This window comes from Anas platyrhynchos, chromosome 19 (assembly GCF_047663525.1).
Source record: "Anas platyrhynchos isolate ZD024472 breed Pekin duck chromosome 19, IASCAAS_PekinDuck_T2T, whole genome shotgun sequence".
Classification (NCBI taxonomy): Eukaryota; Metazoa; Chordata; class Aves; order Anseriformes; family Anatidae; genus Anas; species Anas platyrhynchos.
Window position 1 is genome coordinate 3,948,934 of NC_092605.1, and position 19,899 is coordinate 3,968,832.

Consider the following 19,899-nt stretch of genomic DNA (forward strand, 5'->3'; position numbering starts at 1 on the left):
ACACGGAGCGGGGGGGGAGAACCCACGTTAAAGGGCTGGAGGGGGCCGGGCCGGGGCTCGCTCGGCCCCGAAGGGGTTAAGGCGGGCAGCCGGGACCTGCCCAGCCTGCCCGGCAGCTCGCAGCAGGCAGCGGGAGGGCTGCGGCCGCCTCCTGCGCGCTCCCGGCCCCCGGTGCGCGGTCCCGGTGCCGGTGCCGGTGCCGGCCCCCTCCGTGCACGGCGGGGCCCCGCCGCTCGGCCGAGGTAAGAGGGAGGAAGGGAAGGAGAGAGGGAGAGAGGGAGGAAGGTTCTGGACGGCCCCGAGCATCCGCAGGGGGTGCAGAGCGCAAGGGGGGGGGATGCGGATCCGCCGTGGGCCCGGATGGGGTTGGGGGGTACCGGGGGGTACCGGGGGGGCAGGGGGGTGTCGGGGTCCCGCTGCACACCGGGGGAGGGTCCCGGTCCCCGCCGGTCCCCGCCGGTCCCCTGGAGCCGCCGGTGCTGCCCGCCGGGGGGCTCTGCCTCCATTTCGGGCGCTGCGCCCTGCCAGCCCCGCACCTGAGCGGGGACCCAGCGACCCCCCCCCGGGTGTCCCCAGCCCCTGTCCCCTCTGCCCGTGCCCCCGCCGGGTGCCCCCAGCCCCTCCTGCTCCCCCCTGACCCCGTTCCTGCCCCCCACCCCTGTGTCCACCCCCCCCCTTCCCCATCCCCTTCTCCTCCGCAGTGCCCTGCGCCGGGACGCGGGCGATGGGGACCTGTCCCCAGCCCCCGGTGTCCTTCTCCCACCTGGCAGCCTCCAGCTCAAGGTCACTGCAGTAATTCCATATGAGCTGCCGGGCACTGCTGCCTTATCTCCTGCACAGCTTCTGTTTCACTGCCTTTATATTCCGGGGGGACACCGGGCTGGGTACAAACCCGCTGCTTCCAACGCCGCTGGCAGCGCTCCAGCCAGGGCCGTGCTCCTCCACCCGCTGTCCCAACCCCTTTTCCCAGCTCTATCCACGCAGACTTCGCAGAAGCCTGGTGAAATCCATCTGGGACCAGGTCTCCGGCCGGGACGAGCGGTGCCGGAGCTGGTGGCACTGGGCTGGGGCTCTCCCAGGCTAGGGGGGGACCCGCTGGGGACAGGAGGGGACATCCCTCCACGGAGGCCGATGGACGGGCACGCCGGTGTTTGCTGGGCCGGTGGCACCTTTGGAAAGCGTGACTTTATCTTCCTGCTGGGTGGCGGTGGAAAGCAGAGCACGGAGCCAAGTCCCGGAGGACTTTGCCGCGCCGCTGCCCTCGTCCCGAAGGCGTTTCCGCGCCAGCAGCGTTGCGGCCACCCAAAGCCAGGCTCTCCTGGTGGGATCCAAAGGCCGCGCCGAGCAGCAGCGTTGCGAAAGGGAATCAATACAGGGAAGCGTTGGGGGAGAGACACTCGGGCCGCCTGCGAGTGTGGCAGTGCCAGGCTGCTCTGACTCACGGGGACGTCGCCGGCGGTGCCGCGGTGCCGCCGTCCCGCCGGAGCAGGAGGTGCAGGACCGGTTGCACGGGTTGCACGGCAGCGCGGCGGGTGCCGTGCGTGGCTCGTGGGCACGTCGGCACGGCCCCGGCGCGGTTCTGCGGCGGCTGGAGAGCCCGGTGCCCGCGGTGAGGCCGGCCACAGCGTGGTGGCTGCGGTGCAGGGAGGCGCCGGCGTCGTGAGCCGGGTGTTGGGACGGGCACCGGTAATCGGCGGCCGCGTTCGGGGCTGGGCAGGGGAGATAGGCCTGTGCCCGGCAGCCTTATCGCGGAGCGGGGAAGCATTGCCGGTGAGTTTTGGGGTGGGAGCTCAGCGAGCAGCTCAGCTCCCAGCCCGGCAATGGGGAGCCTGCTTCAAGCCTCTCTGCCTCTTGGTTTTGCTGATCCCCCAAGGCAATGAGGGTCGTGGTGTTTGACTGCCCCGTGGGTGAGGCTAGCGTGGAGCAGGGCACAGAGTTGTGACGGGGTCACAGGAAAATGGGACAACGACGAGCCACGTGGTTTGGCTGGTGAAGGATGGGCATTTCCCAGCAGCAAGGGCCCAGGGCAGCTCCCGGCCCTGCCAGCCCTGGTTGGTGGCACGGCAGGGACCCGTGGTGACAAGCAGCAGCGTCAGGGTGCCCGTGGGTGCCTTGTGGCCACCCCACAGGAAGGGGATGCGGGGAAAAGTCAGCCGGGAGCCTCGTGGGTGCGTTTCGACAGCAGCCACCCGTGCCAGGAGATGGGCACAGGGTAGGCTCGGGCAGGATCTGGGGATTTTGCAGCGGGTTTTGGGTCATCCGCCCTGTCTGCTGGCCTGGCGCCGGGGTAGCCCCCTGATCTAGCAACCCCGCAGCAGCACGTGTTTCCATCCTAGAAGCAAAATCACCAAGTTTGCTCAGCAAAGCTGTCAGGGCAGGCTCTGAGTCACGCCAGGCCTTTATTTTCGCCCAGCGTGTCCTGGCGGCGCTGGGAGCCTCGGGGGGTGCAGGGGAGCCCCCAGGCCGTGCGCTGCAGGGGGCTGGGGCCCGGAGGCAGCCTGGGGCTGGGGGAGGGAGCTGCCATTTGCAGGTGGGTGCTCGTCGCAGCAGAAGCGCCTGGTAAAAGCTCATCCAAATGTTGCTGAATCCGAAGCCAAATCTCTTGGCAGCTCTGCAGTGCTAGGTATCGGTTTTCTCTAAGATATTTTTTTCCACCCTGAGCATCCTGCATCCCTCCTGCTTTCGGTGAGCGTCAGACGCGGTGGCGATGGGCCCTTCCACCTTGAGAAGCGTCCTCGGTGCCGGCTGAGGGCTTTGGGAGGGGGCTCTGGTGGCACGGGGCTGGTGCTGAGGTCTCTGCGTCCCCGTTCCCCGCTGCAGGTGCCAGTGAGGCCGTGAGCGCCCGTCCCTTCCCTGCCACCAGCGCTCGCCGCCGGCGGGCCCCGGGCAGGGCGCAGCCATGACGACCTCGGCCCTGCGGCGTCAGGTGAAGAACATCGTGCACAACTACTCGGAGGCGGAGATCAAGGTGCGGGAGGCCACCTCCAACGACCCCTGGGGGCCCCCCAGCTCCCTGATGTCGGAGATCGCCGACCTCACCTTCAACACGGTGGCTTTCGCCGAGGTCATGGGCATGATCTGGCGGCGGCTGAACGACAGCGGCAAGAACTGGCGCCACGTCTACAAAGCCCTCACCCTGCTGGACTACCTCATCAAAACCGGCTCCGAGAAGGTGACCCACCAGTGCCGGGAGAACCTCTACACCATCCAGACGCTGAAGGACTTCCAGTACGTCGACCGCGACGGCAAGGACCAGGGCATCAACATCCGGGAGAAGGTGAAGCAGGTGATGGCGCTGCTCAAGGACGAGGAGCGGCTGAAGCAGGAGCGGGCGCACGCGCTGCAGACTAAGGAGCGCATGGCCCTCGAGGGCATGGGCAGCGGCAGCCACCAGGCCGCCTACGGCCGCCGCGCATCGCCCTACGGCGAAGACTACGGCCGGACGCGGGGCTCGCCCTCCTCCTTCAACTGTGAGTGCTCCCGGCGGGGAGGAGGTGGGAGCTGCGTGCGGGTCGAGGTGGGAGCTGTGTGCGGTTTGCTGCGCCCACCCAGTGCTCCCCCTCCGCTTTTTGGGGTGCTGGTGGCGATGCTCGGCTGCGGTGTGCAGCTCGTTTGTGGTTGCAGGTGTTAATTAGGGGGTATGGCCCTTGGGGAAACCACCTGTGGAGCTGTGGATGGGGTCGGGGAGGCTGTTGGACAGGTGGCTGGTCTCCTCCCTGATGTCCTAACACTGCTCCTTCACCTCGTCTTCTTTTCTCTCCCAGCATCGTCCTCATCCCCACGGTTCGCCTCTGACCTGGAGCAAGCGAGGCCACAGACGACGGGCGAGGAGGAGCTGCAGCTGCAGCTCGCTCTGGCCATGAGTCGGGAGGAGGCCGAGAAGGTAGGGCCTTGGGGCTGGGGTCTGCCCCACACCCAGGATTATCTGTGGGGGCTCAGCCCCTGTGGAGGACAGCGGGTATGGGGCTGCCCGAGGGCTGTGCACAGCCCCATAACTGCACTGGGCTGCTCGTGCTGTGCCTGCATCCCAGTCACCAGCAGGCAGCGAGGGCACCGGCTGTTCGTGCTGCCCATCCTTGTGCCTGCAGGGACAGCACCAAGGCTGAGACACCAAACCTAGCTGCCCTCATCCACTGAGGTGTTCTGGTCCCGTTTCTCTCGCCTTGGTCGAGAGGCGATACATCCCACTGCATGGGGCACGGCTGCCTCCGCCTGCGGCTGCTCCTCTCCAGCTGGCAGAGCCAAGCAGGGATGCGGGCAGCAAACGAGCCCCAGCCCCAGCTGTGCAGCCTCCCCCAGGGCTGTCCCCTCTCCTTCCTGCCCCTTTTCTTTGGGCTTTATTTGCACACCGGCTGAGACTGCCGCTGGCTGGCACAGCCCGTGCGGGGACGGCCGGGCACACCAAGGACGTGGGCAGTGTCCTTGGGGGGCTGGCACCCAGCATCACGTCCTCGGTCCTGCCGGGGCAGGGAACACGTTTCAGAGGCAGTGCTTGCTGCTGCCTGCCTTCCCCTGCCTGGTGGCTCTTCTGGAGGCTGAGCAGCATGTGTGTATCCCTATTTTAGTCCTGGAAATGCAGTATTTATAGCTTCCACTCGCTGCTGCCATGAGCTCTGTAGGAACATGCTCTCGAAAGCGCTGCCTCTCGGAGCCCCCCTGGGCTGTGCACACGCAGACACGCTCGCACACGCGTGCACAGCCGTGCACGTGCGCACCCCCACCAGGCATCCCCGCTCCCAGCCCTGGATGAGCATTGTGGGGCGGTGATCGGGGCTGCCATGGTGGCGTGGGGACGGCCCCTCTCCAAAAACTGCCTTGGGTCTGAGTGTCCGTGCCCCAGAGGAGGGGACGGGAAGGATTCCCGAGCCCAGGCTGCTCAGGGGCTGGAGAGCTGGGGGCTGCAGCAAGCCCTTGGGCACGCCGCGCAGGTAGACGAGGGGCTGCTGGAGGCTGGTGGCAAGGACGGCGACCACCGAGCCGCTCGGCAAGCTGAGGCCCAGCTGAAATTTCACCCCATTTCCTCTGTTGGCAGAAGCCACTTCCTCCACTTTCCAGTACAGACGAAGAAAGGCAATTGCAGCTAGCGCTCGCGCTGAGCAAAGAGGAGCACGAGAAGGTACCTGTGCCCCGCAGCCCCGGGTGCTCCTCTCTCTTGCACTTGGGCTTCTCTCTGCCTCCTGCGGCCGCCGGCCCCGCTGCCGGCCCTGCTCCGGCGCCTGCTTTGCTTTCGCTCCTGCGGGGACGTTCGCTGCGTGCTCTCCCGGCGGGCTCGGCCCCGCAGGAGCTACCCCTGCTCGGATGCTGGGACTTTCTGGGGATGCGGTGGCAGCTCCTGCGCCGGGTCTGTCTCCTGGAGGAGGTGTCGGCTGGGGGGCCCCAGCCCGCTCACGGCCCTGTCCCTTGTCCCCGCAGGAGGTGAGGGCTTGGCAAGGGGAGAACTCCCTGCTGCAGAGAGCCTTGGAGGAGACTGCCCAGGGTGGGGAGGAAGAGGAGGAAGAGGATAAGATGAAGAAAAGCCAGGTGAAGCACCAGGGCCCTGGGTGGCCGCACATGCAGCTCCTGCTGGTCTGGGCTGGCAGGTCTGTGCTGTGCTTCCCTTACGCCTTTATTCCCGTTCTGTTCGCAGTCCTCTATCCTGGAGCTGGCAGATATATTCGGGCCGGTGCCAGCCCCCTCCAGCCACACGTCTGTCGACCCGTGGGACGTGCCAGGTAGGGGCTGCTCCACGTCTGCCACAGCTCGGGGCAGCGGCCCGGTGCTCTCCACGGCCTCTACCCCTGCCCGGTTCCCACCCGTTCAGCACCTTTGGCTTCTCCCCCCACCTCTGCCCCGTCCTCTGCATGCCTGGGTGGCGATGCTGGTGGGAAGCCACAGTCCCCGGGTGCGTCCCTAACATTCAGCATCCCTCTGCCCCCCACCCTGTTCCTCTCATCTCCTTTCAGATGTGAAACCCAAAGCGGAGCCGGCAGCCTGGACCGGCACGACAGACCCCTGGGTGCCAGTGCCAGCTGGCAGCGGGGAGCCCCTGCCCCAGGCGAGCGCCTCGTCCCAGCAAACCCCCGCCGGGCCCTGGGATTTCCACCCCGCTGCCACTGACCCATGGGGGAAGGCGCCCGCCCCTTCTGGCTTCTCTCCTGGGGACCCCTGGGGGACGACGTCCCCTCCTGCCCAGGGCTCCGGTGCTGCGCCAGCGACCGACCCTTGGGCTGCTGTGGCTGAGCCGCCCCCTAACCCTGGTAAGTCCTCGGGCAGGGATTTGGTTTTGCTGGGGATCGTGCACGGTGCTGGCTGGTGCTGCTGTCCTGGGTGCCCCTTGTCCCGCAGCCAGCTCCGCGAGCACCTCCTGCAGGACCTGCCTGCTCCTTGGTGTGCCGAAGGTTTCAGGGTACCGTTAGGCTCTCTCTCTGCCTGCAATAGTCTGCTTTAATTAACGTGGCACAGTTAACGGAGCCCTCCCATGGGAGTGGGTGGCAGCCACCGCAGCGCTCCCGCAGTGGGGTGGTGCCCCCACCCCCGATACCTGTTGGCTGTGCTCCCCCCGAAACTCCCCTACGTGCCCGCCGAGACGGGACGGTTGCTGTCCGCACCTGCCACGTTGCAGGTGGGCAGCTGTTTATAGGAAAAACGTGGGTTTCAGAGCTCGGTGCTGCTCTCGGTTCCTCCTCGGTTGTTTCCTCCCACCTCGCGGCAGTCCTGTTTCCGCTGCCCCAAACGCACAGGGAGTTGCCCTGACTTTTGGTCCCCGAGGGGGCGAGAGCAGAACCAGCCCTGGGTGCAAACACTGGTTGTTAAAACGGCCTCCTCGTGCTGTTTCCATCCCGGTGGCCCTGTCCCCGCTGCCTTGGCTGGCACTGCCTGCGCGGGACCGAGCTCCTGCTGTGCCCATCCCAGTCCCCGTGGGCTGGTGGGCGCTGCTGACCCCATCCCCGCAGCCCCCGTTGCACGCCCGCACGTCTCCCACCCCTCGCCTTCCTGCTCGCCCCCCTCCTGGAGTCTCACCTCTTCCCCCCAGCTGCAGGGGGGGACGCTTTCGACCTGTTTGCAAAACCTCCCGAGGCGGCTGAGCAGCCAGAGCCGGAGCATTCGCAGCCGCCCTCCTCGGCCAAGTCCAGCAGCCCCGCGGGTAAGCGCTGGGGACACGGGCAGGGGCCGATTTGGGCTGGTGGGGACGTTCCTCCACCCCTGCCTCCAGCCAGGAGGCTGCTCCGTGGCCAGCCAGGAGCTGCTCCTGCATCCGTGCATGGCTCCTTGCTGGCGTGCCCAAAGCTCGTCCCCACGTGCAGCCACCCGTGCCGTGGCCTTCGGGTGCCCCGCAGCCCAGGGGGTAGCCCCGGTCCCTGTGGGCACCCCCGTCCCTGATCCCTGCTGCCTCCCATGGTGCCGCAGTCTCAGCCCTGCTGCAGAGAGGCTGCAATCTGGCAAGATGTGCCCCGAAATGCCCCGGGGGGTGATGAGGGCAGGACATCACATCGCTGTCGGCATCCCATGGGTGGCTCATGCATCTCGTCTCCCCTGCCCCAGAGCTGGACCCCTTCGGCGACCTGTTCCCCAGCACCAAGCAGGACGGGGCGAAGAGCTTCGACCTCACCAACCTGGCAGACTCCCTGGCCGAGTCCTGCAAGGAGCGGAAGGACTGTAAAACCCCCGAGGCCTTCCTCGGCCCCGCTGCCTCCTCCCTGGTCAACCTGGACTCCTTGGTCGCGCCGCCGCAAGCAGCCAAGACGCGCAACCCTTTCCTCTCAGGTAGGTCCCGGGGTGCCAGGGGTTCCCTGGGGTTCCCAAAGCATTGGGTGGGAGAAGGGCGCTTGGGGTGGAGGCCGAGGAGGACGAAGAGGAGGAGGAGGGTGTGGAGGACACGCAGCTGCCTCGACGCACCTCGCCTTGACGCATCCCCTTGTCTCCTTGCAGGTCTCAGCACGCCATCCCCCACCAACCCCTTCAGCCTCGCCGAGCAACCCAAACCCACGCTCAACCAGATGCGGACCAGCTCGCCCGTGCCCGGCCTGCCCGCCGGCCTCCCCGTCAACGCCATGACCTACAGCGCCTCGCTGCCCCTGCCCCTCAGCAGCGTCCCCGCCGCCCTCCCCGCCTCCGCCAGTGCCTTCCCCCAGGCCGGCGCCGGCCCCTTCCCCGAGCTCCCCAGCACCCTCCCGCAGCCCTTACTGCCGCTGAGCGGCCCCCCGGCCCCTCCAGCCTCGCAGGGGGGCCTCAACCCCTTCCTCTGAAGGCTCCAGACCAGCAGCACGTGTAGGCTCTCGCCCCTTCCCCGGCTGTTATGGCCCCCTTGGCGTTTCCTCCTGCACAGACCCTTAGGGCAGCCGGGTCGCTCACCGCAGCGGAGGACGCCTCGTGCTGGGGTGGGGGGGTCACAGGCAGCCAGCATGGAACCCGCAAGAGGAGCCCGGCCTCATGGGGTGCCCCCAATACAGCCACCGGCGGAGGACCCGTGGCAAGGGCTTCGTTTTTGGGGCCCTGCGCATCGGGCGGGGGTCCCGGTGCCGGCCCCACGCTCTCGCTCCCTTTTTGCCGCAGCGCTTGCATGGAGCCCCCTGGGGCTGCCGGCTGCGCTATGGGACAGTCCCGGGGGACGGGGAGGATTTGGAGCTTATCCCTTTCTGCTCCTTTTTCCCTCAAAATGTGCCCCCCCCCCGCCAAATCTCGTCCCCCCGAATGCTTCGCGCTCTCCCCGCTCTCCTGGATGCCGCTGCTCCGCTTGGCCCCGCGGCCCCGCTCTGCTGTCACCTGTGTTATTTACCAGCCGGGGGGGGCGACCCCACACCCCCTGTGTGCTCAGCGGACTTTGTACCCCCAAAAAAATCCCTGGAGCCCCCCCCGGGAGCCTTGAGCAGAGCCTGGACCGGGAGCTCCCGACCCCTGCAGCCGCTGCTTGGGGTTGGGGTGCGGAGGCGGGGGGGGCTCGGGGGGTGTCAGGGGGATGTTAGGGGGGATCCAGGGGATTTTGGGGGGGGGGTCCAGGGGGATTTAGGGGGTGGGGGGGCGGCAGGCGTTCTCGCTTCGGTGCGTGCACGGTCCCGGGGGCTCTGCGGCTGTACCCAGGCCCCCATCAAGCGCCCGTACGACAATAAAATTCTCCACCCAGCTGTGGCGTGCCGCCTCTTTACACCTCGGGGGGGTGATTTAGGGGTGGGTACGGGGGTTGTGAAGCCCCCCCGGGCTCCTCACGCAGCCCAGAGGCCTTGTTTGTGGGTTTGGCCCCGCTTTAGGGCCCGACCCCTCCCTCCCGGCCGGGCCCGCCCCCGCCGCCATGTTCGCGGCGCCGCTGCGCAGGGCCCGCAGGTACCGGGGGGGGGGGCAGTGGGGCTGGGGTCGGGTCCCTCGGGCACCGCCGTGGCCCTACCGGGACTTTTTTTTGGGGTGGGGGCGGCAGCTGCGGCCCCAGCACCCCCCCGTGTGCCCCCCGTCCCTGCTGAGCTGCCCCGATCCTGCCCCGTGCTGCGGGCGCTGCTCCCTGTGCATCCCCCTGCATTTCCCCTAAATGCTGCGTGTGCCCCCTGCAGCCCCTAAACCCCCACCCCCGCACCGTTTGCATTCCCCGAAATCCTCCCCGTTTATCTGCACTCCCTGTATTCCCCCAAATCCTGCCTGCACACCCCACACCGCTCCTGCGTTCCCCTAAATCCTCCCCGTGTCCCTACAGCCCTGCATCTTGCGTGGCTCCGCGTCCCCCTGCCCCCCCATCCTGCACCCCACTTGCAGCCCCCCATCCCCAAACCCTGGTGCCCCCAGCCCCAGCAGGCTCTCATGGCTCCCCTCCTACCCCTCCTGTGCCACCCGGCTTCACCCCATCACCCACGGCCCTAAAACGCTGCCTTGGGTGGGCGCTGGGGCTGTGAGGGGGGGGCAGAGCCAAGGCAGAACGTGTGGGGTGATGGGGACCCCCTTGAGGGGCTTCTGCCCTAATGCTGAGGGTTGGGAGCGTGCTGGGGACGTGCACCCCAAAAAGGGGGCACCCAGGTGGCTGGGGGTGTCACGGCTCTCCCTGGGGGTGTCATGGGTCTCTTTGGGGGTGTCACGGCTCTCTTTGGGGTGAGAGGGGAGCGAGCGGGGCCGTGGCTGTGTTCCTGCCCATCCCATCCCTCTCTCAGGTCCCTGTTTCTGACGGGCAGCATCGCCATGGCCACGGCGGGGAGAGCCAGGCCGCCCGGCCCCCCTCGTTACACCAACCGCCTGATTAACGAGAAGTCCCCCTACCTCCTGCAGCACGCCCACAACCCCGTGGACTGGTAAGAGCTCCTCTCGCCTCCCCGCCTCGTCCTCCCTCTGCCGAGGCCGATGTGCTTGGGGTGCCTGAGCTGCTGCTCCTCGGGAAGCTTCAGAGGAGCCCAGAGGCTCTGCCCCCCACTTCTTGCCTCCCCTCCGCAGGTACCCCTGGGGTCAGGAGGCCTTTGATAAAGCCAAGAAAGAAAACAAGCCGATCTTTCTGTCAGGTGAGCAAAAACAAGGCGCGTTTAACACCCCTGAAGGAGTAGATAAGCCAGGCTGCGTGCGGGTGGTGGTGCAGGTGGAGGTGCTGGGCACCGATTCTCCTCCAGCAAGAGATGCCCCGTGCTTTTAGGGCCCTGGCTGTATGGAGGCTGCATCCAGGGGCCTTTTGGCCACCTCAGTCCTCAGCTTTGGAGCAGGAGGCACGTGAGGCCTGTGCTTGCAGGAGGTTTTTCTGCCACGGCAGTTTGTGGGGGCACGCAGCAGCCTGGCTCGTCTCTGAGCGACCCCCCCCGGGGCCTCGCCTGAGCGGGTGGGCTTGCTTGCAGTGGGGTACTCCACCTGCCACTGGTGCCACGTGATGGAGGAGGAGTCCTTCCAGAACAAGGAGATCGGCACGATTATGAACGAGAACTTCGTGTGCATAAAGGTGGATCGTGAGGAGCGGCCAGATGTGGACAAAGTGTACATGACCTTCGTGCAGGTAGGGGAGGAGCGGGCAGGCTCTGCCCTTCTCCCTTCGAGAAGGACCAGCGTGGGGTGAGCTGAACCTGTTATGGGGTTTTTGCACATCCCAATTCCTCCTTCAGGCTACCAGCGGTGGAGGTGGGTGGCCGATGAGCGTCTGGCTGACTCCAGACCTGAAGCCCTTTGCAGGGGGGACGTACTTCCCTCCTGAGGACAGCGCTCGCCGCGTTGGCTTTCGGACTCTGCTGCTCCGTGTCGCAGAGCAGGTACGGGGCAGGCAGTGCTCAGGCAAAGGGGGAGCGGAGAGATCGCTCTGGGCGTGCGGGAGGGAAGAGGCACGAGGAGCAGTGGCACAGAGAGGGTGTCAGAGCCATGGCCAGGCTGGGGGTGGGTTTGGGCTGGCCTGGGGAGGGCACCGAGAGCTGAAGGTGCAGTTAGGGGTAGGGCATGAAGCAGAAAGAAAGGGAAAAAATGGAAGTGCTGATTTTCTCCCTGCATCACAGTGGAGGCAGAACAAAGACGCCCTGCTGGAGAGCAGCCAGAAGATCCTGGAAGCTCTGCTAACCATGTCCCAGATCCGCGTGCAGGGCCAGCAGTCACCCCCGCCATCCGAGGAGGTGCTGGCCACCTGCTTCCAGCAGCTCTCCAACTCCTACGACGAGGAGTACGGTGGCTTCTCCGAGTCCCCCAAGTTCCCCACCCCAGGTCAGTTTGGGCTCTGCAGCTGAGCCGTGCCGGGGGACAGAGCCTGGCCCTCAGCCTCCAGCTCTGTCCCTGTGTTGCAGTGAACCTGAATTTCCTCTTCACCTACTGGGCCCTGCACCGAGCCACCCCAGAAGGGGCGCGGGCACTGCAGATGGCTCTGCATACCCTCAAGATGATGGCTCACGGGGGCATTCATGACCACATCGGGCAGGTAGGAGGAAAGCCCTGCGGATAAACCCCAGGAGTGCCCAGGAGAAGGGCAGCAGGGACACATCTGCTTGGTCTTTGCAGGGGTTCCACCGCTACTCCACCGACCAGCACTGGCATGTCCCTCACTTCGAGAAGATGCTGTACGACCAGGGGCAGCTGGCGGCTGCCTACAGCAGAGCCTTCCAGGTGTGGCCACCGTGCCCCTCTGTGGGGTGTGCTCAGCACCCCGAGTTTGGGCTGGGCTGGGGTGTGAGCAGCGTCAAGGCTGGGGCCCAAACGTTGCCTATCTGAGTGCTCCCATCCTCCCCTTTATCCACTGCCCTTCATCCAGACAGGAATGCTGCATGAGCTTAGCCCCTGAGGAAAGGAAACTCTCTGTAAGAGTCAGCACCACGTCCTGCTGCTCAGACCATGGTGTAAATCCAGGGCTGCTATCCAGTGCCTGTAATCCATGTCAGAGACCTTACCCCAAATAGCCCCGTGTTTAACGTCCCTGTACATTCAGATGTGCCTCTCCCCTTTGCCAGCTCTTTCCGTCGGGGCCCTGACATCTTGCTGTGTCTCTTTCCTCCCCGTGCCTGTTGTGGTGTTGCAGAGTGCCATCCGCCTCATCTCTCCCGCAGATCTCCGGGGATGAATTCTTCGCTGATGTTGTCGGGGACATCCTGCTCTATGTCTCGCGGGACCTGAGCGACCAGGTGGGTGCTTCCCCGAGTTGGGCCAAGCGGAGGGGGTCGCTCACCCCGTCTGGGCCATGATGGATTGCTGCAGACCGGGGATGTTGTACCAGCATCTGGGACATCTCTGCTGCTTTCTCCCCAGGCCGGAGGTTTTTACAGCGCAGAAGATGCGGATTCCTACCCCACTGCTGCATCCAGCGAGAAGCGAGAGGGGGCTTTCTGTGTCTGGGGGGCTGAGGAAATCCGGGCTCTCCTCCCCGACCCGGTCGAGGGGGCTGCTGAGGGGACAACCCTGGGAGATGTCTTCATGCACCACTACGGGGTGAAGGAGGATGGCAACGTGAGCCCCATGCAGGTGAGGGACAGCCAAGACCTGCTCAGTACCGCGAGCATCGCTGCACACGGGGGACATCAGAGCCACCCGAGGCATGCGGGTCCAACCCTGCTCAGACAGGAGGTGTTCCTAGAACGGGGCTCTCCTTGCAGGACCCCCACCAGGAGCTGAAGGGCAAGAACGTCCTCATTATCCGGTCCTCCCTGGAGCTGACGGCCGCCCGCTTTGGGCTGGAGCAGGGCCGGCTCAGCGCCCTGCTGCGGGACAGCCAGCACAGGCTGCGGGCAGCCCGGGCACAGCGGCCACGGCCCCACTTGGACACCAAGATGTTGGCCTCGTGGAATGGTGAGCAGGGTCCTGGGGGGGCCTCAGCCCCATGCACGTTGCTGCACGTTCGGGATGTTGGTTTGGTTTGGGTTTGTTTTTTTTTTCTTTTTGTTCTTCTTCCCCTGTTGCCAGCAGAGAGCAGCAAAGCTCTTTGCGTGGCGCAGCCTGCTCGGCTGGGCTGCCAGGGGATGGGGACGGGGGCTCAGGACCTGGGTCCGTGCCCACCCCTGTGTCAGCAGGGTGAGCACAGGTGGCTGTCTGTCTGTCCTGCAGCGGGTGATAACCGCAGGGTCACAGCTCCTGGGGCTGGAGCCTGAGCTGGAGTTACAGCGTGGAGCCAAGTGCTGCAGACTTTCTTAAGCCCAGTTCCTACCCGCAAGTTAAGGCTTAGCTCTTGCTGGCCTTGCAGTGCTCCTCCTTTCCCTTCGGAGATAGCGAGCGACTTTCCCCGTGGTTGGAAGAGCTGCTGAGCTGCCTTGGGCCTGCCTCGCGTGTCAGGGGGGGATGAGCTTCACTCTGAGCATCATTTAAAGGAAAACGAGTCGCACCCACTGCTCCCTGCTGCCGCAGCCCCTCTGAGCCTGTCCCTGTGCCCACGCAGGACTGATGATCTCGGGCTTTGCCCAGGCTGGGGCAGCGCTGGCCAGGCAGGAGTACGTGAGCCGGGCAGCGCAGGCGGCCGGCTTTCTGCGCAGGCACCTCTTTGACCCGGCCAGCGGGAGGCTGCTGCGGAGCTGCTACCGGGGCGAGGACAGCGCGGTGGAGCAGAGGTGAGCAGTGGTGCAGAGCGTGTCACCCAGCCCACGGGTTGAAGGTCAAATCCTTTGCATTCCTCGCCTGCCGAGCTGGTAGGAGCCTTCCCGTGCTGCTGCTGGACCCGCACTCAGCCAGGGCTGAGCCGTGCGGTGACTTGGCACAGCCACTGCTGAGCTCGAGAGGGAAATCCCACATCACAGGTGCTGGTGGGGAGGGCTCTGCCCTGCTGGACCCGCAGGGTTGGAGGCCCTGATGTTCTTCCCCGCCTGCCGTTGCAGCGCTGTCCCCATTCAGGGGTTCCTGGAGGATTACGTCTTCGTCATCCAAGCTCTCTTTGACCTCTACGAAGCCTCCCTGGACCAGAGCTGGCTGGAGTGGGCCCTGCAGCTCCAGCACACGCAGGACAAGCTCTTCTGGGACCCCAAGGGCTTCGCCTACTTCTCCAGTGAGGCTGGCGACTCCTCTCTGCTCCTCCGCCTGAAGGACGGTGAGCTGGGGGACCTGCCTGTGCCCCGGGGAGGGCAGGGGCAATGCCCGGCGTGGGGCTGACGGCGCTGCTGTGCCTCCCGCAGACCAGGACGGAGCAGAGCCCAACGCCAACTCCGTCACCGTCACCAACCTGCTCCGAGCAGCCTGTTACTCCGGCCACGCCGAGTGGGTGGAAAAAGCCGGGCAGATCTTGGCTGCCTTCTCCGAGAGGCTGCAGAAGATCCCGTTAGCCCTGCCAGAGATGGCCCGGGCCACCGCCGTCTTCCACCACACCCTCAAACAGGTAGGGCTGGGGCTGCTGAGCTGTGCTGTGGGGCCACCAGAGCCTGCTGGGACCAAACCTCTGCCATCTGTGGTGTCTCTGGACAGGTGGTGATCTGCGGAGACCCCCAAGGAGAAGACACCAAAGAGATGCTTCGCTGCGTGCACTCTGTCTTCAGCCCCAACAAGGTAGTGAAAGCAGCCCCATCCTCGTCCTGTCCTGGGGACCTCCCGTCCTCTCCTGCTGGTGACAGGGGCACGGCTGAGCCCTGCGTGGCTCTCCTGGGGCAGAGAGGTGGCAGGGGACGAGGGGCAGCGCTCGTGGCACTGCTGGGCCAGCTCCATCTGCACCTGGGGCTGAGCTGCAGCGTCAGGCTGGCAATGGGGCCAAAGTCCCAGTTTTTGTAACCCAAATGGGGAGAGCTGTGCTGAGCTGAGCTGTCAGCAGCGCTTCCTTCACCTCTCCTCATGTCAGCACAGCCCACAGAGGCTGTCCTGTGGACGCCCAGCAGCGTTTAGTGGTGCTGTTGGAGGACAGGGTGCAGTGACCAGAGCCCCCTCTGCCCACAGCACCCCATCCAGCTCCCCTGCAGCGCTCCCTCGCTCCTGGTGCTGCGTGCGCACCCTCCTCCCGCTTTATTCCTCTCCCTTGGAAGGATTACAGCGAGTGACCCAGTTTGCAGGCACAGAGAGCACTGCGCTGCCAGCAGGAGCCCGGTGCTGCCTTCCTGCAGCCGCTGCTGCCCATCCGAGCGGGCTCCTGGTGGGGGTGCCCGGCTCTGGGGGCTCGGGCAGAGCCAGGAGCTCAGCAGCACCCTCGCCAAGGCTGGGACCAGCAGGAGCAGCCTGGCTGCTGCCCGCTGGGGTTGGCTGGAAAAAGGGCTTTTCCTTGCTCGTTTTCCCATCCTCATCCTCTCCTTCCTCCCTGCAGCCCTGAGTCACCTCCCTGGGGACGTGGCTGCGTTGGGGACCGGGGATGTGGAGACGTCAGCGCTGCGTCCCCGCCGCCCCCGCTCCCCGGTGCCGGCAGGGCGCCGGGGGCCAGCCTCGGCGGCGGGAACACAAACAATTAATTAGGTCGCTCCAGTAATTAATTCCTTACAAACCTCACATGGAAAGTCTGGCCGTAATGAGAAGCCGATGGTAAAACGGCTTTGAGGGCGCCGGAGCCGCTACATCTGAACCTGCACCCACGGGTGGAGGAGCCCGGGGCTGGAGGTGGCCGCTGCGGGGATGCAGCGGTGCTGCCAGGGCTGAGGACCCAAAGTGGTTCCCCGTGACACTTATAGGGCCATCAGCCTGGCCAGATGCCACCCACCCCTTTGCTGGCATCTCCTTGGCTGCGTTTGCCCAGTGGGGCCGGGGTGCTGGCGGCAGGATGGGGCCAGGCAGGTTGGATCCCGCTCCTGGTTGAGAACTCGGCCCCGTTAATGGTCTTTAGGGTAATTACGGAGGATCCCATTATCTCCTCAGCCGCGGCGTGCGAGCTCCCTGGCTCGCCTTTATCCCGGCCCCGCAAGAGGACCTTAGGGAGCATGTGAGAAAAATGAATAATGAATTTCAGATTGGACGTGAATTGGTAATTAATCACTCCTGGAATTAATTCCAGACAAAGGCGAGGAGGGAGGAGGGCAGGGAGCAGGGGCTGAGCCGGCAATGGGGCAGGGCAGGGGCTGAGGGGAGATGAGGGGTGCGTGGGGCGGGACGGGCGAGCTGGGGACACGGCCACCCCCTTGGGGACACGGGGCAGGGGCAGCCCGTGCCGGGCAGTGGGGTGGCAGCGGGGGCAGGACGGGGATGTGGGGGATCTGCAGCCCTCGGTGGCGGGCTGAGCGCCTCGGTGCTGGGCCAGGCACCGCTCGGTGCCCGCCTGCTGCTTCCAGAGCCCCTGCGGGGCCCGTGTTTGCTCACCCCTCGTGTCCCCGTGCTGGGGCCAGGCTCCCGGCCAGCTGCCGGCCGTTCCCGTTGTTAGACCACAAGGCCTGAGGCTTTCACAAATGTTTTCTTACTCGGCAAAAGCCAATTATCCTGGCAGCCCCGCCGCTGCTCCTGCGGCAGCTGGGAGAGCCCCCAGCCCAGTGCTGGCCGCTGGCTGAGTTTTTGGGAGGCAGCTGGGGGGCAGGAGGAGCCGGGTGCTGGTTCCTGTCCCCCCTGTCTTTGGGTGGCACAGGGGGTACCAGCCGGCTGTGCCCCCCCCCAGCTCTCCCTTTCCTTCTCCTGCAGGTGCTGATGTTGGCAGACGGGGACAGTGCCGGGTTCCTGTACCGCCAGTTGCCTTTCCTTTCGTCCCTGGAGAGGAAGGACGGGAAAGCCACCGCCTACCTCTGCAGCAACTTCACCTGCTCCCTGCCCGTTACCTCGCCCCAGGAGCTGCGGGGGCTGCTCTGCCAGTGAGCCCCCCCCCACCCCGACACCCTGTTTGCCAGCAGGAGGGTGAGGAGGAGATGGATGGACACCGGGCTGGGACCTGGGAATGTGTTTGGGGGGGACACACATCTGAAAGTCATGCTGGGCATGAGCTGGGGGGCTCCTGGCCATGGCTCAGCCCCTCCTGGAAAGCGTTGGGGCCTGGGGGGGACACACCACGGCCAGCTGGGGGGGACAGACCATGGCCAGCCTGGGTGCAAAGCAGGAGCTGCTGTGGGTGGGAGCACAAAACAGCCCCTGCCACGGGGAGCAGAGGTGCTGCTGGCCAGGACAGCCTCTGATAGGTTCGGGGGGGGCTCAGCCCTGGTTCCCCAGCACCCCAAACCACCTGGGTGCTTGGGGGGGGCACCTCCACTGCACCTGCACTCTCCTCGTCTCGTAGAGGGACAAGAAAGCAAACGAAACCCAAATCCCGCTGTTAGTGTGGGAGTCATGCAAAAACTCTGCCGTCCTGGCACCTGCCTCTGCTTGCGGAAAGCCCAAGGCAGCCGAAAAAATAACCCACAACTGGCCTTGGGGGCAGAGTTAGCAAAAAGGGAGGTTTCCTCTGAGCTTACCCCGCAAAGCTGAGGCTGGACTGAGGGTCCCATCCACATCCTGCTGATGGAGCCCTGCGGGGCTGGTGCTCGCCCCCCCCTCCTACGAAGGGATTTTGGGAGATGGCAAAAGGCAGCGGCTGCCTTTGGAGCTTTCCAGTGGGTCGTGCCAGGGTTCGGGGTACCCGGCCAGGAGAAACGCCTTTGAAGTCAGAGAGGAATTTTGCACCTCATCTTGCGAATACTTTCTGTGCTTGTGGAAGGGGAGAGCTCCCCCCCCTCCCCGTTGGTTTAAGAACTGAAGTGTTTCTGGAAACCCAGGCGAAAATCGCTGGCTTCAGCAGACGGCTGCTTGTGCGCTGCTTCTTTGGATTTGGGGGATTATTATTTTTTTTTTTTTTTTTGGGTGATTGTTTTTCAACTTGGCACCTTTGCTGTGGGGTTGATGTGACATCCCAGAGCGATGCTTCCCATCCTCATGAGCCCTCGGAGCAGATCAGGGCCAGGAGGGCATTGCTGAGAGCCAGGGAGCCCAGGGCTCGGGGCCGGGGTGACCGTGGAGCCGTGTGAGTGCCCCCAACCCTGGGGTGCGGGCATGGGGTGCCTTCATCCCGCACCCTCCTGCTGGTTACCGCGTCTCCGTAAGCAGCCACTGGGCAAAAATGCGCTGCGAAGGGCTTGTCAGGATTAATCGGGCTGACCAGTCAAAGAATAAATAAAAAGGGAGGTTCTCCGTGACAAACAAACGCTGTTGTGGCACTTGGTCCTGGGGCGCTGCCCTGCGTTTGGTGACGGACATGGGGCCGCACTGGGGAGGCTCAGGGGGCGGGAGGCAGCACCCCTCAATTGCTCCCTCTTCTCTCCAGCTGCAGAGCTGTCCAAAAAAATAAAAAAGCCACCACAAACTGCACTGAGCAGCCCCCGTGTGTTACTTTTTCCCCACAAACACTTGGTTTTGTCATTAGGCTGCTCAGGAGGGTGCAGGGGCACCAGCGAGATGGCGGGGAGGGGAGCAGGGATTCCCTTCCTTTTCATTTTATTTATTTTTTAAACCTCATAATCTGTGTCTCTCTCCCTTGGCTGTGGCACACAGCAGTGCATCCCCTCTCTCCAGCAGCCACCAACACTCCAGGGGCTGAAGCCCCTCGCACCCCATTGGGGTCCCCATGGATGCAGCCCTGATGTGTGCTCCCCGTCCCCCTCCCGCACCCCTGAGGCCACCCTCGCTGTTTTAATGAGGCTTTCCCCCTAATTAATGTTCCCTGGTGTGGTGCCATCAGTGGCTGGTTCAGGGTCTCCCTGCTTTTATTCCTTCAGTGCTGTGATCCCGATGGCTGTGGGAGCTCTTTGCCACTTGTGATGGTGCGTCTGGGGGAAGGAGAGCAAGGAGGGTGTTGTAGGGCCCCGTCAGCACTAAGTGGGACTCTTCCCACCCCAAAATTCCTGCAGGGCTGTATGTGGGTGCTGTTCACCTCCCCAGCTTCCAGCCCCTCTGAGGAGAGGGGAACCAGTGAGGTTTCTGCTCCCTGCACGGGCGCCCGATGGCTTCACGCCTGAGCGCCCCATTGCTGCACACATGGGTGGGCAATTAGGCAACACCTGAGCACCCAATTAAGCAACACCTGAGCACCCAATTAGGCAACACCTGAGCACCCCATCAGCTCATGCCCGAGCAGCCGATTAGCCCATGCATCCCTGCAATTTTGGGCATAAACGGGCAAGTTTTGGTAGCTGGGGGCTGCAGCGGTGCTGGTGCGGAGGTTGAGAAGCGCTGGTGCTGTGCTGGAGTGATGGAAATGCCTCATTGTGCCCCAAAATGCTAGAGGAGCCCCTGGCAGCTCAGGGCAGGTAGATGTAAGGAAGGGCTGGGGGTGGGAGGCGTGGGGCTGGAGCCCCACATGTGCAAGGAACTGCTCGGTGCTGGGGCCGGCCCCCCTCGCTCTCCCTTCGCACCCCACCCAGCTGTTCGTGCCATCCAGCTTGAGCGACGCCAACGTTCGTGAAAAGCAGAATTTGCAGCAGAAGCTGTCAAACACTTGCTCAGTTGTTGTTATTTTGTGTTTTTTTAAGCTGACTTTCCACGTGAGCGGGTGCCAGGGAGCTGGGGACAGCGCGAGGGGGACGGGGCGAGCGGCTCTGCCCTCGCCTGCAGGTCGGTGTCGGGATGGTGCTGGGAGCACTGCACCAACGTCACTGTTTTACCCTGGGACCCTCAGCCACGAGGGGTCTTTCTGGAAAGCAAGCAAGGGATGGCTCAAGGAGC

General features: G+C 65.0%; 2 protein-coding genes and 1 long non-coding RNA gene across 7 annotated transcripts in view; 2 read left to right on the plus strand and 1 right to left on the minus strand.

Annotated features, from left to right (window-relative positions):
* The window catches only part of LOC139999072 (uncharacterized), a 6,211-nt gene extending 4,998 nt beyond the window's left edge, over positions 1–1,213 (minus strand). The window contains exon 1 of the long non-coding RNA XR_011804104.1: positions 764–1,213. This is a non-coding gene — a long non-coding RNA (uncharacterized lncRNA). The remainder of the gene's footprint in view (positions 1–763) is intronic.
* On the plus strand, positions 7–8,886 carry EPN3 (epsin 3). 4 transcript variants are annotated; one of them, XM_072025682.1, is made up of 10 exons: positions 8–242; positions 2,821–3,470; positions 3,765–3,883; positions 5,033–5,116; positions 5,413–5,520; positions 5,627–5,711; positions 5,943–6,236; positions 7,013–7,123; positions 7,522–7,743; positions 7,909–8,886. In XM_072025682.1, the coding sequence occupies exons 2-10, from the start codon at positions 2,900–2,902 to the stop codon at positions 8,223–8,225; spliced, it is 1,911 nt and encodes a 636-aa protein (XP_071881783.1). In that variant the 5' UTR covers positions 8–242; positions 2,821–2,899; the 3' UTR covers positions 8,226–8,886. The 4 variants fall into 4 exon arrangements, with proteins under 4 accessions (XP_071881785.1, XP_071881784.1, XP_071881783.1 ...); XM_027471341.3 differs by lacking the exon at positions 8–242 and adding an exon at positions 1,638–1,770; XM_072025684.1 differs by lacking the exon at positions 7,013–7,123 and having other exon boundaries at positions 7–242.
* Positions 8,887–9,152: 266 nt separating this feature from the next.
* On the plus strand, positions 9,153–18,546 carry SPATA20 (spermatogenesis associated 20). Of its 2 annotated transcripts, XM_072025679.1 has the most exons (17): positions 9,153–9,297; positions 10,107–10,244; positions 10,384–10,448; positions 10,773–10,927; positions 11,034–11,177; positions 11,415–11,616; positions 11,697–11,827; positions 11,908–12,012; positions 12,450–12,524; positions 12,649–12,861; positions 12,993–13,185; positions 13,769–13,937; positions 14,202–14,410; positions 14,496–14,695; positions 14,782–14,862; positions 16,147–16,252; positions 16,897–17,038. In XM_072025679.1, the coding sequence occupies exons 1-16, from the start codon at positions 9,266–9,268 to the stop codon at positions 16,201–16,203; spliced, it is 2,169 nt and encodes a 722-aa protein (XP_071881780.1). In that variant the 5' UTR covers positions 9,153–9,265; the 3' UTR covers positions 16,204–16,252; positions 16,897–17,038. The 2 variants fall into 2 exon arrangements, with proteins under 2 accessions (XP_071881780.1, XP_027327141.3); XM_027471340.3 differs by lacking the exon at positions 16,147–16,252 and having other exon boundaries at positions 16,897–18,546.
* Positions 18,547–19,899: the final 1,353 nt, after the last annotated feature.

Coding starts and splice junctions, on each gene's coding strand:
- EPN3 (XM_072025682.1), top strand. CDS start 2,900: ATGACGACCTCGGCCCTGCGGCGTCAGGTGAAGAACATCGTGCACAAC. Junction 3,471..3,764: donor CTCGCCCTCCTCCTTCAACT/GTGAGTGCTCCC, acceptor TTTCTCTCCCAG/CATCGTCCTCATCCCCACGG. Junction 6,237..7,012: donor TGAGCCGCCCCCTAACCCTG/GTAAGTCCTCGG, acceptor TCTTCCCCCCAG/CTGCAGGGGGGGACGCTTTC.
- SPATA20 (XM_027471340.3), top strand. CDS start 9,266: ATGTTCGCGGCGCCGCTGCGCAGGGCCCGCAG. Junction 9,298..10,106: donor CCGCTGCGCAGGGCCCGCAG/GTACCGGGGGGG, acceptor TCCCTCTCTCAG/GTCCCTGTTTCTGACGGGCA. Junction 14,696..14,781: donor TCCACCACACCCTCAAACAG/GTAGGGCTGGGG, acceptor GTCTCTGGACAG/GTGGTGATCTGCGGAGACCC.